The sequence below is a fragment of the Hakea prostrata genome, chromosome 9 (genome assembly GCF_041222555.1).
Source record: "Hakea prostrata isolate BN-2017 chromosome 9, UWA_Hpros_2, whole genome shotgun sequence".
Classification (NCBI taxonomy): Eukaryota; Viridiplantae; Streptophyta; class Magnoliopsida; order Proteales; family Proteaceae; genus Hakea; species Hakea prostrata.
The window spans coordinates 11385076-11401667 of NC_142608.1; the positions used below are offsets into that span (position 1 = coordinate 11385076).

The following is a 16592-nucleotide window of genomic DNA, read 5'->3' on the forward strand; positions in this document are numbered from 1 at the left end:
AGCAGGAGATATAGAGAGTTAATGCAGAAATTTTGAGCTGTTTTTTTCTTTTCTGTTCTGTTCGAGACCCTTGAACTCCTTTGCTGATTTTTTAGTTGTCCTTGCATCTAAGACTAAACCCCCCCCCCCCTTCAAAGTTTATTTTATATAAGAATTTCATATCTTCCAGGTCTTTTTGGAATTGTCAGACGGACACAATTTGAAAGTAAGGCTGCTTGGATATGATTCATTGGAATGCATCACTTATGTAGAATGTACACCCAAAAGTGGCACTTAGAGTTCAGATTAGTACCATCTGATATCTAATTACAGAACCTGTACTTGTGATGCCTTCCCCCAACCCCCCCCCTGGTCTTTACTTGTGATGCCTTCAAATGCACTTCTAGCAGAACCAATGTTACACTCCTTTGCTTCTCCTTTTATGAATAGGGAAAAGCATATACAGAGTTGGTTTTATAGCTCACACACATGAGCAGTCACAACAATAAGAAGATTCATTACAAACAGCAATTCAGCATTTACATGAATGACTGACACAGATCAGTATCTTCGCATTCAGTTTTAGGAATCAACCATTTTGTCCAAATCAATAATAAAATTGGCAATCAACACATAATGGCAAGCATTGTCTGATCATCTACAGCTTATATTGTCATCCTAAAATGTCAACTTGGGTTTGGTCAACTGCTGGAGGGAGGGAGGGAGAGAGATCGCACAAACACAAACCCACCCGAGGCCCCTTATTTAATATTTAATAATTAACATATGAACAAGTCATTTTCATGAGCCTAAATGCATCATCAACAAGATGGAACTTACAGGTCAGTGATACAAGGACAGCACCAGCAGTACAACCAAACCTAAGTGTTAAATCACTGACAGCTCTGCTAACAGAGCAGAAGCAGAGGGAAGGAAAGTAAAATTGCATTTTTCTTTTGAGCAAAAGTTCACAATAGAACCAAAAAAGGTGAACCAAGCCAAGCAGGAATGGTATAAGTTGAAGAATCCTGTAACCTATTTAAAAAGATCAAGTTAACAGGATACATATGTATCATTAATTTACTGTATACTCTTTCTATGCAGACATAGAAGGTATCTCTTCCTCAGTAGCAGTGTGCTTTTCTGGTGGAGGTAGAGGAGGTGGTTTGCTCACTATGCAGGGCTTGGGTGGCCTGTTTGGATGAACCTGATCAACTTTCCCCAAAGGTATGTCAAACTGCAGTAAACAAAACATCTAGCGGTTAAAGGCAAAAAATAGAACAATTATTTCACAGAGCTCAAAACAAAACCTCTTGGACCACCTTGGGGAAAGAAGTGACCTAGCAAAACAGGGTGCACTTCTTTACTAGTCCAACAAAAAGAGATAAACTCATTCCTTCAGATATCATGTACAAGCAATGACAACTCCCATAATTTCAGAGATCCTATATGTGTGTGTATGTGGGAATGTTCTGGAAAATATGCATTATATCTGATAGTTCTGAAGAACTTATAATTACCATAACATGAAGCAACTCATCATTTTGGAAGTCCAGATCAATGATCAAAGGTCTACAACATCATATGGCAGGTGGTGATCCACTAATACACAATAGGGAGTATTGATATGTTCACTAGGACACTGATAAACATAGTCCACCCATAGGGTTCACTCGCCCTATGAATGGTTGACATGTCAATCCCCAAATAGAGTAAAGGCGTTTGTTAGGGAATCCAAAAATACCATCCAAGAGACCATTTTCCTCTCTTAAGATTTTTTATATATAGATTACATCAAGCTTTTTCACTTATTGCATTGAGAAAAATACCCAATGGTGAAATCCCAAGTCATATTCTCAATTTTCGGTTCAACCACATGCAAGTATTCCAACTGAATTTTCTACATATATGTACGAATAATAAGGCTCTAACATGTATGACTGTCTGTGCCTGTCTATCCACAGGCTAAGTGCAAGCAGATAAACTGATGTTTCTAGAGTTAATACATCTCCATGAATAGAAAGCAGAGGTTAAAATCTTCAGGTGTCTGATAGAATTAGGAAGTTACTACCTACTAGAGCATAACCAAAATCACTTAACATTCAGCAGGTCTTCATAATTATTGTACGATTATAAACATAAATCACCTTAAATATCAAGCACTTCAAGTTCCCACAAAACATGCATAGAAAAACTCAAGGTGCAATCAGTATAACAGGGGGAAAAAACAAATTTTAAGAACGCCAAATCAGAATATGTTCCAAAAAGTCTAGACTTTCTGCAAGAATATCTCAGTAAACAAGCGAATCCAATTGGAAATTCACTAATTCCCATGTACTGACCTTGTAACCACATCCAGCTACACAAGCATGGAAGCATTCCTGTGAACAGAAAACAAACCATAATTGTTGATCAGGTGAAATGCTTATAATGAGTCTAAAAGCTGTGCAGATGCCTCTATTTAATGTACACTTGCAACTTCAAACAGCTATATTTAATGCCATAAATTAACTTAGATTAACCACCATAATCAACAGGAAATGCATCTAATTTGACACTCATATCTTTTAAGTGATGAGAGATGTCCAATAGGCGACATGTACTGATATTGAATCCGAGCAGAACACTTCCATCTTCAATTAGATCAACCGGACCTACTCAGACCTAGCATGTCTTCTAGAAGGGCCAAAAAAAGGCCAAAACACTGTCCATGTGGACAGTCAGTGTCACAGCCCTTATTTAGCTTTTGTGTGAATGATACTACAAGATCTTGTGGTTTCCAAAGACCAGATCCTGTTAAGGCCCTTTAGAAGACTGAATATCTTATTTAGTTAAAAGTTCTATGTCATTCCTAATTCTAAAAGTTAGATTTTATTTTAGTTATTCATGCATGTGGCCGGATTATAGAGTTAAGTAGTTTCTATTACTCTGGGTTTCTAATTTCAGACCAGGAAGTTTCTATCTGTTATTGCTAAGAACATTGGCTAAATAAATCAGCGTAGCTTAGTTCCTATTTTAGTATTTAAGAGCTCCTATTTTTGTTGAGCAAACCATTAATCTTGAATATGTAACTGGCCATTCATAGCCTAGAATAATGATGAGAATAATGATGAAGTTTTTGAAGAAGTTTTGATTTGCTGCTACCATTTTCTTGTCTCTTGCACGAGCGATAAGAAGGGCTAGGCCCTTGCTGTGAGAGCTAGACACCTAGGGCTTAAGTGCTATGCTTTTGACTGCTAAAGCCAACGGCTGAAGGAACCTTGCTGTTGTGAGCTAAATTCACCTATTCCTAACCTTCTTCTCTAGTTCAAAATCCTGCTGTTACAGTTCCTGAGTTGCAGCTGATGCTGAGACTGTAAAGCTAAGTTTAGTTCACTCAATCACTCTCAAATAACCAGTTATAGGCTTGCTGCTTCTGCTCCAATCGAAACATCCCAAATCTTGTAATCCATCAATTGGAGCTGAACCAAATATGCAGCAGTATTTCTTCTCCTTGTTGACTACAAACTGACACTGCCTGATTGAACTTCTACAATCTGGTCTGGCAATACACCTTAGGCTTCCAATTTGTCTTAATTCTGATTTTTATTGTGGGTTAAATGGGGCTAACTGGCTAAGTCATCCTTGGTCATAGTTTTACATTATGTATGCCATACCAACAAGAGGACCACTACATACATACAACCTAGGCATAAAATGGGACATCAAGGGTGATAAGAATTTGAAACCAAAAATGATATATGGAATCATAAGTGTCCAATAAATCTTCCTAATGAAAACTTTCAAACCCAAGCCTAAGCTTGATTTGTTATTTTTAGCACCCTTGGCATGCACAAAACCCTTTCCACAGCTCTTCCCCATTGAAGTCCTTCTTGAGGCAGGTGCTATTCAGGCAAATTCAATTTCTAGCTAGGCTTTGCTGACTTGAAGGTCCAGGTGGAAGTAGTAAGAATTGCTGACAAGCAGAGCTCTACTGAACCTACTCTACAAATGCAATCGCCAGATGATTTCCCATCTCCTGACAAATATTGTAAGTTGGGTGCACTTTATGGAGGTTCTAATTCAAATTAAGAGCTTTCAGGGTCATATTTTAAAATCCACAATCTCTTACTTTATAATATATATTAACAAAAGATAACACAGACTGATATTTGATGCAGATCATAAGAGTGAAGGAGAGGAGAAGACAAAGGAGAGAAAAGGGGAAGTCCGAGAAGAATTAAAGTTTCTGGGGGAAGAATAAATCGCATAAGGAGGGAAGAGTATGCACACTTCACAGCCCTCAGGCTATTCTAATCAAAAACTCAATTCTTATTCCGTCTCCCCAGTGCACTGGGTTACAAGCATATATACATATATAAAGATAAAAGATTAAGAATAAAATAACTATTCATGGACTCTTGACAACCTGCAAAAGCTACTCCTGCTTACGTAATTATCCCAATAAATAAATAATAAGTCCCACATATCTAATAGACTAACATCCACATTTGGACCAGTTCTCAGTCTGGATTCCCGAATAGATTTGGGTTGGTCCAAGGTTCTCTTACGTCAATATTTCTTCTAGACTTCAAGGAGAAATTCTTGGACTCTTGACAGCTTGCTGAAATTATTCCTACTTACATAATTATCCAATAAATGAATAATATAATCCCAAATATCTACTAGACTAAAATCCACATTTGAACCAGTCCTCAATCTGGAATTCCAAATGGACTTGGACTAGTCCAAGGTTTTCTTGCATCAATTTGTCTTTCAATTTACCTTTCTTCAAAAAATTTCCCATGTTTTTAATTCTTTATCTAAGATCATTTAACCATAACAATAAATAGTGAGGATGCCCTAGGCTATGTTTCCTAGCACATAGTGTCATGTCTTCTCATTACCATGTGCACATGCATATGCAAATGCAAATATACGCATACACGTTGTTGTGAATATTAACCAGTTTATAAGAATTTCCGAATGTCCTTATGTCCTGAAGTTGTACATTTTGAAAAAATAATTTATGGAGTGTCTGTATAACACAAATATGGATGTGTTTCGAACTTGACATCTTTTGATTGTCCCATCTTATTTTCAGAAAACTGTTTAAGATAAAGGGATTGTAAGTCACATTTTTCAAGGTACATGTGAAATGACACCATTACCTTCATTGGCCAAAAAGATTGTGTGGCATAATAAAAGGCTCATTGTGAAAGCAAGGGTAAGGCTGCAGGTATTATGACTACGCAAGCCTCACAGTGGTGGAAGCCTTGTGCACTAGGTATATTATATTCTTTATACACTAAAAGGGGTGGGAGTAAGTTTACAAATAATTTGACACCTTTTGTGGTGTCAAATAAGAAATTACGTGACCTGCTACTTGGAAAGGGAAACACATCTAGGTGAAGTCAAAGAGGTGTCACCTACAAGTATTCATGCCATAAAAAGGAGAAGGAAGAGATAACTGATCTCTAGCAGCACACCATAGTCTGAGATCTCAGTATTTGGTGGATTGAGAGTTGAGACAAAACCATCCGCAAGTCAAAAAAAAAAAAAAATGCAAAATCTTGTACGAGATCTCAGTTCAACCCAAGGAATAAAACGTCAAGATCTCGACCAGACCAACAACATCTCCAAAGAACTCATTAGTCATGGTGGTTTAGGTGGTTTGGGCCATTTGAGACTTTTTGACTGTCCGGAAAAGAAAAAAAATGTTCCAAACTTGTTTAATATATGTTAAACAACATTGCCCGATCTAGACTGTTAGCATCCGATGGGCATTCTCTTTAACCACTTTGGTCCCCGCACTGTCTATGACACCCATATCCCCATATCCACCCCCTTGTCAGCCTTCATCTCAAACGGATCCTGGATCCCTTCCCCTCTGCCCATTCTCACACAAGTTTGGGAATCCCTCCCTCCCCTCTCCAGTTCCCCTTGAGACATCACCATTTGGCTCCCTTCTCCCACCAAATCCTTCTCCACCTCTTCAGCCTAGAACCTCCTCAAATCTCACAGCCCTAAACCCCCATGGCCCTCCTTGGTTTGGTTCAAAAAACATATCCCCCATCACTCCCCTATGGAGAGCCCTAAACCTAGCCCTTCTCACTCAATCCTTCCTCATTGGCCACCACATCCCTGTAAACCCCAACTGCATACTTTGTTGGTCTAGATTGGAGAACCTTGAGCACCTTTTCTTCTCTTGCCCTTTCTCCAGATCTATCTAGGGAAAAGCCATTACCTCCATATGGCCATGTTCGAGGTATTCCTTTGGGTTTGAGCAAGATTGGACTTGGATCTTAAGAAACTTTTCAGGTACCTCCATTTGCGATCGAATCGGTAAGCTAGTGTTTTGTACCTTGATTCATCATCTTTGGTGGGAGCGCAACCTTCGTAGATGGACTTCCAAATCTCGCTCTATAGATACAATTTGGAATGCCATCTATTTCGATATCTCATCTAGACTATTAGTTGTTCCCCATCCCCCTGTTGATGATACCCCAAGGAACAGGCTTATTGTTGTCTCCTGGGGTCTCAATTCTTCTTTTCGGTCTTCTGCCTAAAGAACTTGTATGTTTGTCCCTTTTTCTTTAATATAATTAAATATTCATCCAAAAAAAAAAACATTGCCCGATCTATGACTTGATGGCTTCCAAGTTCCAACTTTTTTTCTTTCATTAACAATCATTAAAAAAAATCCTCACAAAATAAATTCAAAAAAAAAAAAAGAAATGGTACAATAATGATTGTTTAGAAGTGATTTTCTCGTACTTTTGACACTGTTTGATAGTGTATGACCTCACAAAGTCACTTTTTTTCACCAATTAATTATTTTTATTTTATTTTCCATATTTAGTATAAAATATTAAGAAAGTCACACAATAAATAAATATTTAATAAAATACCTGTTTTTGCTAAATTGTAAAATTAAAATAGGTCAAAGCCTCAAACAATAAATAAATATTTAATAAGATACCTGTTTTTGCTAAATTGTAAAATTAAAATAGGTCAAAGCCTCAAACGCGTTATTCCACCATAATGTTAAAAACACTAGTATTTTATGGGCTAAATATGATGTAGCTATTTTTATTGTTTCAGTAGCTTGACATTATGTTCAGTACATCATAATACTTACTTTAAGTTTTTAACACGTAATTCTTCCTAAAGTAATCAAGTAAAAGGGTAAAAGATTTGCTACACAATGGGGGCCATAGTGAGATGGCATGGCAACTTGAAGAACCATGTCAATGGATAAAAATAAATCCAAGTGTTCATATTGTGGGAATATGCGCAATTCTGGAGGGCCACTAAGCTTGAGGAGCTGGTGCATTTGACTCAGCAGCAATAGAGCATGGAAGTGAGAGGAGAAAAAGCATAGATATGGAGAGGAGCAGAATCAACCACATTTCAGAAAAACACCTTCCCCAGATCCTGTTCTTCAGCAAGATCACACCATATTTAGGAAACAAGATTACTATCAAGTATCAACCAATCATCTTTCAAGTGAATGGTAGTAAAGAAGATCAAGCAGGGATGCCTTTACAAAGATTGGGTTCTAGAATAACATCCCAACCACAGAAGAAAATTCGACCCAAATTGTCGAAATTTCGGTCGAAATGTCTGCATTTTTAAAAAACGAAACGAAATTTCAATTATTTCGGAAAAGTATCAAATTTCGACCGAAATTTCGGAGATTTCGACCATTTCGACCATTTCGACCGAAATTTCGACCATTTCGACCTAAATTTCGACATATCAGCATTCCAACTTGTTTTTCCTTAGTTTTTGTTGATTTCTATCCCATTTTCACCTAATTTTCACTACTCCTTCGCCTTCAAACACCACTTTTGCTCATTTTTAGCCTCCAAACACCTCCTAAGCCACAACAGCTACAAAGGAAACTCCAGCAACAATAGAATGTGAAGCATGAGCCACACCCAACAGTTCCAAACTTCCCCTTTTTTTATTTTTGTTTTGTTCATGCCTTAAATGATCTTGTATTGCCTTGAAATTAATATATGTTTAGCCTAGGACTATGATCTATAATTGTGTTTTGTTAAACTTATCTTTTTATTATTTGCTACCATTTTTTCATTTTTTTATTATAATAATTATTTTCTAAAATTATGTATTTTTATTTTATGTATATATGTTATATAGGCTTTAGCTTTATATATTTGAGACACCATCACTTGATCTAGCCGGTCATTTTATTTTGTTGACTTGTTGTATATGTAACCATTCTACCAAACAATTCATGTATGTTGTTGATTCTATGCATGTATGCAATACAGTTTGCACTTGTCGGAACCAGTCATTTGTTAGTATACTTGAATGATAAATTTTCAATAGTTTTGTTTTTTACAAAATACTAGTTCCATTGTGTTTATTATGCTTGAAATAGGTAGTATACAAGAATCCAAATCATTTTGAGTCCATATGAGGCCCGAAATTGAAGTTCTAATTTTCAGAAAAAGTATCCAGTTTCGATCGAAATTTCGACCGAAACGTCGAAATTTCGGCCTTTTGCAAGGTCGAAATTTCTGTTTCGGTCGAAATTTCTTCCTTGATCCCAACTAATGTTGCTCAGGGAACAATCTATCAGGCCAGACTTCAAGCTGCAAGGACGGCTGGCCAAGGAATGAAAGGGCCCACCCATGGGAATCAATGGCGTATTCTTGCCAAAGGAGAAAGAGTTGGAAGACTACATTGGTACATTGAAGCCGAGTGGGAGTCATGGAATTATTATTATAGTTAATGGGTGGACTGGATCTACTGACAGTCCCCCATCAACTTCATGGTCAGCTACAATGGTCAAAAAAAGTATCTAGAAGTCTTTGGATGCATCATTTTCTACAAGGAATTGAAGCAAGTTGTGTTGGAGGTACGGCTAAGAAACACTATACAAAGTATTAAATATAATGATTCAAACTACAAGATCAGAAAGAAATTATGAATACGAGAAGCAAGAAAATCCACTACTTTTATGAGTTTATCCATCATGCACAATCCACTCCAGTGAACTGATGCTAAAGGACAGTTGGAAGAAAAAGATGGCAGCAGAAGTGGTCCAAGGGCAAGGAAAATGACCACTGTTGCATATAACAGAGGCTATGCCTTGCAAATGATGAGGGAGATGTGCTATGGTGATTTAGTGAAGCATGGTGTCAATTTATAACCAAGTATGTTGCAGTCGAGGTCAATGATTGATAGCGAACAATGGCAAGGGAGGCCAAACACACAGGAAGGGAAGGCAACGCAAGCAGCCACCGCAAGGATGAACAATTTTTTGGCATCACTTAAAATAAAGTAGTAGCCATTAAGAGCCAGTGGTGGCATTCCAAAGGATGGTTGTACAGAGAATAAGCCTACCTTGGCCCACACATACGTGCCCTTCAGCTCATGAAGGAGATAGTAAGAGTTGTAAATTGTAAATTCTTAACAATGCATGAGATCCTATAATTAATTATCGGATTACTATTAAGCGAGAGATTAATGTCACCAATGATATGGGGTTTTTGATAATGATAATTTATTCATCCAAAAGAAAATGTGATCAACATGATCTGTCTATTTGATGTTAACATAAGAATGAGTGGGTGTTTGTTACTTCAGATTACAAAATAAACATCAGTCATAATAATAAAAAGACAAAATGATCAAACATAATATTGAACTCACACAGCTGGTTGAACTAATGCATCAGCATTATGTAGTAGGTTCCAATCAATGAGAGACCAAAGACAATCAATGTAGGCATGTGGAACCATATCTTAGCCTAGCATGAATTAGCGTGGTGCAGATGCTAAAAACAAAAACATGTTTAAGAGTTAACCATTGAGTAAGTATCAGCTCCTGGTGAACGATCAATATATGCACTCCACTGATGATCCTTTATAACTGGATCTTTATAGCATATCTCGTTGCACTCTGCCAAGCCTTAACATACAAATGGTGAATGTTAATACATGAAGTTAACAAAAATAAGAATGCTGAACGGCCAAAAGTAAGAACGTAAAGTTCTTAAAAGATCACTTTTAGTCAGATAAAGGGTTCAACTGACCAAAACAGGAGACATTAGTCAAACTGAAAATTAAAAGAGGTAGGGAACAACAAGAGTACAAGATTGATCAGTATCCTAATTACCTGCTCTGCCAGTGTTAGGGACATAAACTCATCCTGACAAGGAATAGTACCAAAATACCATGAAAGCATATTAAGCTTCATTGTCCAACTAATATGTAAGTACAACCACAGGAGTAGGAGCTAAGGATAGGAAACTCATTGTAGGAGCCAGAGGATGGAGGATGAGATGAACTCTTTGGCAAGCATGATCCTAAAGAGAATAGGGTGAAACTCTTGGGTTTGACAAGGTATTGATACTCGTTTTCGACAAGAATTTCATGACTTCAACCAAAGAGAATGTGCAGTGAGAAGCTTCAACAATTTTATTTTATTTTTTTTTGGGTTGGGGTTTGGGGGGGGGGGGCACTACTCATCACACTCGTGTTTCTTTTTCTTCTTTTTTCTCACTATCTTCTTTTGTCTCACCCTTTTTTCCTCTGTTTTGGTAGAAAATGAGATGGAAGGGAGGGGGAGTAAGAGATGCAATGGGGTTTGCCTGTGGTGGGGTTTCAGCTGGACCCAAGGATGGTATAGGGTGGTTTGATAATTTTGGAAATAAGTCTTGGACAGGGCAACACAAGAGGGAGTCCAAAAAGAGGGATGGGATTTTACCGTGCAAATCGGATGGGTTGTGCAAGATGGGAGAAGGTGTCATTACTGTAGTGCAGGAAAAAATTACCTAACAGTTTTGGACAAAAAGAAGTCATATAGGAAGAGGGAAGGAAGGAGATAAATTCCTTTCAGCACTAATACCAATAGGAAGGGAGGGGAAGAAATCACATAGGAAGAAGGGCTATAGATAGATAAGTTCGCTGACCTAGTCATGTAGGCTCTTCAAAAATGCAAATTCAATTCATTATCCCAAATCTGCCCAATTAATTGGGTTTTATTAAAAGAAAAAAAGTTTCATACTTGAAGTCTAAACAGAACAATTAGGACCAGAATCCTCAGATAAAAAAGGAAACCTCCACTGAACAAGAAAAGAACAGTAGGATCTCAAATTGGTAACCACAAGTGAGCAAGAAAGGTAACAAAAATAATCCCACAAATTAGTAACCTGTTGAAGATGCAGATAGGCTGAATAATCTTCCTCATGGTGTACTACATCTCAAATTGGAGAAAACAGAGATCTAAAACATTAAGGGTTTTGAGGAACCCTAGATTCTCTCCAACCGATGGTCGGGTTTTTTCTGCACGTTCAGTTGATAAAGATGGATCTTGGCAACAATTATATGATGAATGTAACTCATGAACATTGATAAAAATAACCCAGACAAAAATCGCAGCAGCAACAAAGCTGTTTAAGTCAATTGTGCAAATTTAGGGTCTGAAACCCTAAAATTATTTATTAGATCCGTAGAAGGGAATTGAGGATTGGGGGAAGGGATGGGTATTGTTGGTCTCTCGCTTATTCTATCTCAGGATTTTCACAATCGCACAAGGCAAATATTTCTTCAAATTCGTGTACAGTGCTGGACTTCCTTACAAACTTGTATAGAAAACTCAAAAATAGACTTGGGCTCTCTTTGGTACAATTTAAATTTATGATTATTTGACCTATAAACATAAATAGATGTATTTGGTATGATTTATTATGACCCTTGTTTCCCATCAAAATAAATAGATTTAAACATAAGTTCATAAATAGGTCATGGGCTGTTTATGATTTATCACTATAAACTGTTAATTTTTATTTATGTGGGTACAGTTAATAAACCTGTGCAGAATTACTATTTAAGTAGGGGTAAAAGGGTAAAATCACAACAAATTAGAACAAAACCTTGTTTTCCTCTCTCCAACATCCACATTGCTCCTATTTCAACTTTAACAATATTTTAAAGATATCAATATTAGCGGAAACCAATAAAAATGAGATAAAACCAAAACTAACCAAAAAACAAACTGATGATGTATAATATGTTATTCACCTAATGGCTCCAAACCTATTTCTCGTTATATAATAGATTATATCCAACAGTAACGAAACGAGAACTGTTTATCACTCATAACCTATTATTATAATTGACTATTCATAAATAGGTCATAAATATAAATATAAATTATGCCAAACAAAAACTTAAACACTTGAAAGGAAAAGGAAAAGCGTGACAAATCCTTAACCAGTAAGGTACCCAAATTGACCATGAAAGTGAAATAATACTGATAATAATAATAATAGACAAAAAAGACTCAAAATCCTTTTTGGATCTAAAAAAGAAACATAATATCTTACCACCAAAAAAAAACTCCTAACAGGACTTCAGATAAACTGACGAATCAAATCCCGTTTTCCTACTTTATAACCATATTTTAGCCTCATTAAATTGGCTAATAACAAAGTAAACACATGGAAAATAAAGGCCCATTGCATACATAACCTGATCCACAGAAGCTTTCTAACCCTAAACCCTTAGGTGACTACATTACAGCCATTACCATCTCATGGAACTTCTTCATATGGTTGTCATGGCACCAATATGAGCCTTGGCAGATGTCAGGCACCTGGAAATGTTCTTCAAGTTTCAGTTGGTCTTGATCATACAGCACAACAGAAACATCTCTCTATTTGGTCCAATCAGTTCGACTATATAAACAAGAGGAAATGAGGGGCATCCAAATAATGAAGACTTGAGAAGCATACACAAATGATCAAACATAAGAAATGACGAGATCGTTAATGATTTTCTCCAGCTAGCTATATTGGTTATGGATAGGAAAGAAATTGCAAGAGGAGAGAGAGTGGGGGAACCAAGCTAAACAGACCTGTTGGGGAGGGGGGGTTTACAAAAGAAAAGTATCTAAGTCCCAGATAACAACGTCTCTATTCCTTGGGTTATGTACAAGAGGTTTGTGGGGCAAAAGGGAGAGTTTGGAGGTTACATCCTTGCAGATGGCTTTCCAAATATGATCCTGAGATCTAGATTTGTGAGTCCATCTGTGTAGATTTTACTCCATCCAAATGTGGGAGAAGCAGGCACCAAGCAAGAGCTTCCCAATAGTGTCGGGGAGTAACTTGGTAAAAATAGAAAGTTAACAAGGCAAAAACATATCAAATCTATTTGGTATGACTAGGAATGTGGTGCAGCTTATATGCTCACTTTGTATTGAAGTTCATTAATCCAATACCTTACTTGCATATTTTAGTTCAGTTAAGCTTTCTTTTCCTCTACTTCTTCACTCTGTTTTTCTATCCATGATGAAGTCTTGACCAGAATCAGGGACCTAAGTTCTTTACGTACGTCAAACAATATTGGCCTATTAAAAGGTCAGCTTTCCCACTTTTACTGTTTCAAAATATCGATATGTACCATTCAATATTTTCATTTCCTCGCTAGGATCATATGCACTAAAGATTATGTAAAAAGGGAAAATCCAGTGTCAAAGGCTTCCGCACAAGCAGAGTCCTGGGAGCCATTTTCCTACACAGCCTTACCCCAACATTTTTTGCTGAGAGGCTGTTTCAGTGCCTTGACCTCAGGCTACAACTGTGCTCCACTGAGCCAAGGCCCGCCCGTTCATGCACTAAAGATTATGTATCGATTCTAAATACAAAGAAAAGTTTCACACACAATATTTAATCAATAACTGAATCAAACTTATAAATATTACAACTAACTCTGAGTAGTGCAGAACAACACTTACATTCTTCCCATGTCTCACCATCAGCATCACAACCTTTCTTGCAAAAGACTCTCCCTACAGAAACCTACTACAGATTATAAAGCAATCCCACAACGAAACTGCAGTTTGTGACAATTTGAAATGCCAAAGGGGAAAACTGATGAACAAATTACGAGTTGGAGAACCTAGTTGGATCACACATCCAACAATAACATCTCAATGGTTATCATGCATGAGTAGAAGATATCTAAATTCAAAAGAATCTTCCCGTTCAGTAATGGACATATAAAATGGACAAAGAGTACCAGGATGGTACCAGGAAGTCAATTTACTAGTCTAGCATCAAATTAACCAAAATTCTGAATAACAGGAAAGTCTTACTTCTTCAACTAATACCAATATTTAAAGGATATACAAGGTTAATGGTCAGATCACAAATGTTGTGTATTAGATATGAACAATTGTCCCAATTTCAGGTTATACTTAATCCAAAGGTATCCATATTAGTAAACACAAAACAACCTAAAATTCACAAAGAATCAAGCCACCCACGAATAGCTAGTCGAGACAGACAGTTTCATGCTCAACAATGGCATCCCTCAATCTTTAAAGAACCAAAAGTATGGTGAAGTGAAGATCGTGTCGAATAAACTGCAAATTTCATTCTATTTGTGCATCAAATAACCGTATTATCAGAAAGTACAGTAACGTGGCTGCAGAACACAACACTGCACAAAAATGTGTAATGCATGTACTGCTAACAAGTGACACTAAACATATGCTATTTTTGTTGAGAGCTTCTACTGTCAGCTTGGTTATGTATATGCTCACAGACCTTCTCAGCACATTGCCTGCAATACCTCAATAAAAATGATAGAGTCCAGCATGTAACAGTAACTCTTAATTTGCTATTTTTAATCAGTTTGCACACAGAATTGGTGAGTTTCCAAGTAACTCCTTTTTTTCCTCCATCCTCATCAAGTACCATTATTGTTTGTTACAAGAGTCATCTTTTGGTAATAGACTCATCAGGGAAGTTCAAATCAGTGCTTCTCCAATTCTTCGCCTTCAGGTTGAGTTGGAAAGGGATATCCCTGAATGAGAACTTGCACGTTCAGCTCTTTCTACCTCATGCTGTTCCTATTCCTCCTTTCCTTCATGTTTGAGGCTCTTCTGTCTTTCTACTGGGTTATGAAATTTCACCTTTTTCTCAACAATACTGTTATTTTGGGTACCTATTCTATGGAGAGGAGGGAGGGAAGGAAAATAAGAACCACGAAGCTTGAGCTGAACCTATTGGTAAGGTGCGCCTTCACGCTCCACACTTCTACCAACAGTGATAGCAATCGTTCTCCAACAATGCCAAAATTATGATGCATACTACAACAGTACCACCAGTATTCCTTCACACGGTCCCCCATCTCAATGGTTTGGATCTTTCAATTGATCATTTCTTCTTAGGGATGCAGCATTAAACTTGGACCTAATTGATAAAAGTTCTATGATGCAGCATTAAATTTGGACCTAATTGATAACAGTTCTATCAGTCCCACTTTGTGATTTCTCTCCAAGAAAAGAGAAGTCTTATGTATAACATTTTAATGTTAGATTCATTTAAGCATATAACAATTCAGTATAACTGCTTCTCCTTCAAGGCTGGCCAACCAATGAAATGGTCTGCGCCATCTGGATTGTGGTATTAGGCAAAATGTACAATAAAACCAAGCAAATAAATCATAAATATCAAAACCCATTGTTAGCGTCAGCATGCACGTTGATGCACTTATCAAATAACACCAAACTTACAAAAGACACCTGATGAATGATTAGATGATAACTAAATAAATGGATCTCCGTGGCAGATTATAATTCAAAGTAGATTATTAATTCATTAAGTAATTGAATGGCTTTCAAACGAAAAATCTTTAGCAGATAATATACACAGAAACAGGATAAGATCAAGCTTTCGAACTATGAATCAGTTCAGTGTTCTTGGAAACGGAAATCTGCTTACTCGAAATAAGACACCCATCAATCAATGACACGATAAGTATCAAATATATGATTTTGCCAGCCCAGAAAACAGGGCAACGTATATGAGACGCTTTGGAGGTCAATAAATTCACCACAATGCAAATAAACGGTAGGTTTTTTTTCTTTTTTTCGAAAAAGACAAAAGATAGATTTAAACGATTAGATTTAATTTTTTCGGCGGAACGGTTAGATAATGGAACACGAAAGAGAAGCAACCGACGAAAAAGAGGAGTAAGACGAACAGCGAAAGAAAGAAGTGATAAAGGATATAGAAGAACGTTACATGGAATCTGCGTGAGAGCTGCGAATTTGCCGGTGCATTGGTTGTTGCAAGGAGACGACCATTGCTGAGGGAACATCTTCTTCGACGACAATGCCCTCTCTGTGCAATCTCTCTGAGTTGTTGGAAGGAATTTGAAAGGGACAGGCAACAACGTTTAATAGAATTTGGTTCTCTGAAATCAGAGAATCCATAATGTAATAGGAGACGAGGGTGTGAGTAACGGTGTTCTCGTACTCGTCATTCCGAGAGAAATCCTTGTTCACACGTTCCTTGGTGCGTTCCGTGGTTCTCTACTTCACTGGTCTTCCTTTTTTGCAAATTTTTCCAGAAGTAGTCAAAGCATGTCTGTCCCAACTCCCAAGGCCCCCCAACTCCCAGTTGTATGAAATCGTCCTTTAACCTTGTTTGTCTTATTCTCGTGTTCTTTTTCTTTTTTCCTTTTTTATTTTTTTTATTTTTTGTCTTATTCCTGTGAATGAGGGATCTGGATTCCCCCCATGCCCCCAATCTCATACAGAACCTAACACAAGACCCAAATGTGAGAGGGGGAACATGTGAGGATGGG

General features: G+C 37.2%; 1 protein-coding gene across 2 annotated transcripts; it reads right to left on the reverse strand.

Moving 5' to 3' along the window:
• Positions 1 to 357: 357 nt before the first annotated feature.
• Positions 358 to 16365, reverse strand: LOC149004643 (uncharacterized). Of its 2 annotated transcripts, XM_089168150.1 has the most exons (5): positions 16028 to 16365; positions 13732 to 13785; positions 9800 to 9903; positions 2322 to 2360; positions 358 to 1216 (listed from the first exon to the last, which is right to left on the reverse strand). In XM_089168150.1, the coding sequence occupies exons 1-5, from the start codon at positions 16101 to 16103 to the stop codon at positions 1076 to 1078; spliced, it is 414 nt and encodes a 137-aa protein (XP_089024276.1). In that variant the 5' UTR covers positions 16104 to 16365; the 3' UTR covers positions 358 to 1075. The 2 variants fall into 2 exon arrangements, with proteins under 2 accessions (XP_089024276.1, XP_089024277.1); XM_089168151.1 differs by lacking the exon at positions 13732 to 13785.
• Between the last annotated feature and the right edge of the window lie 227 nt (positions 16366 to 16592).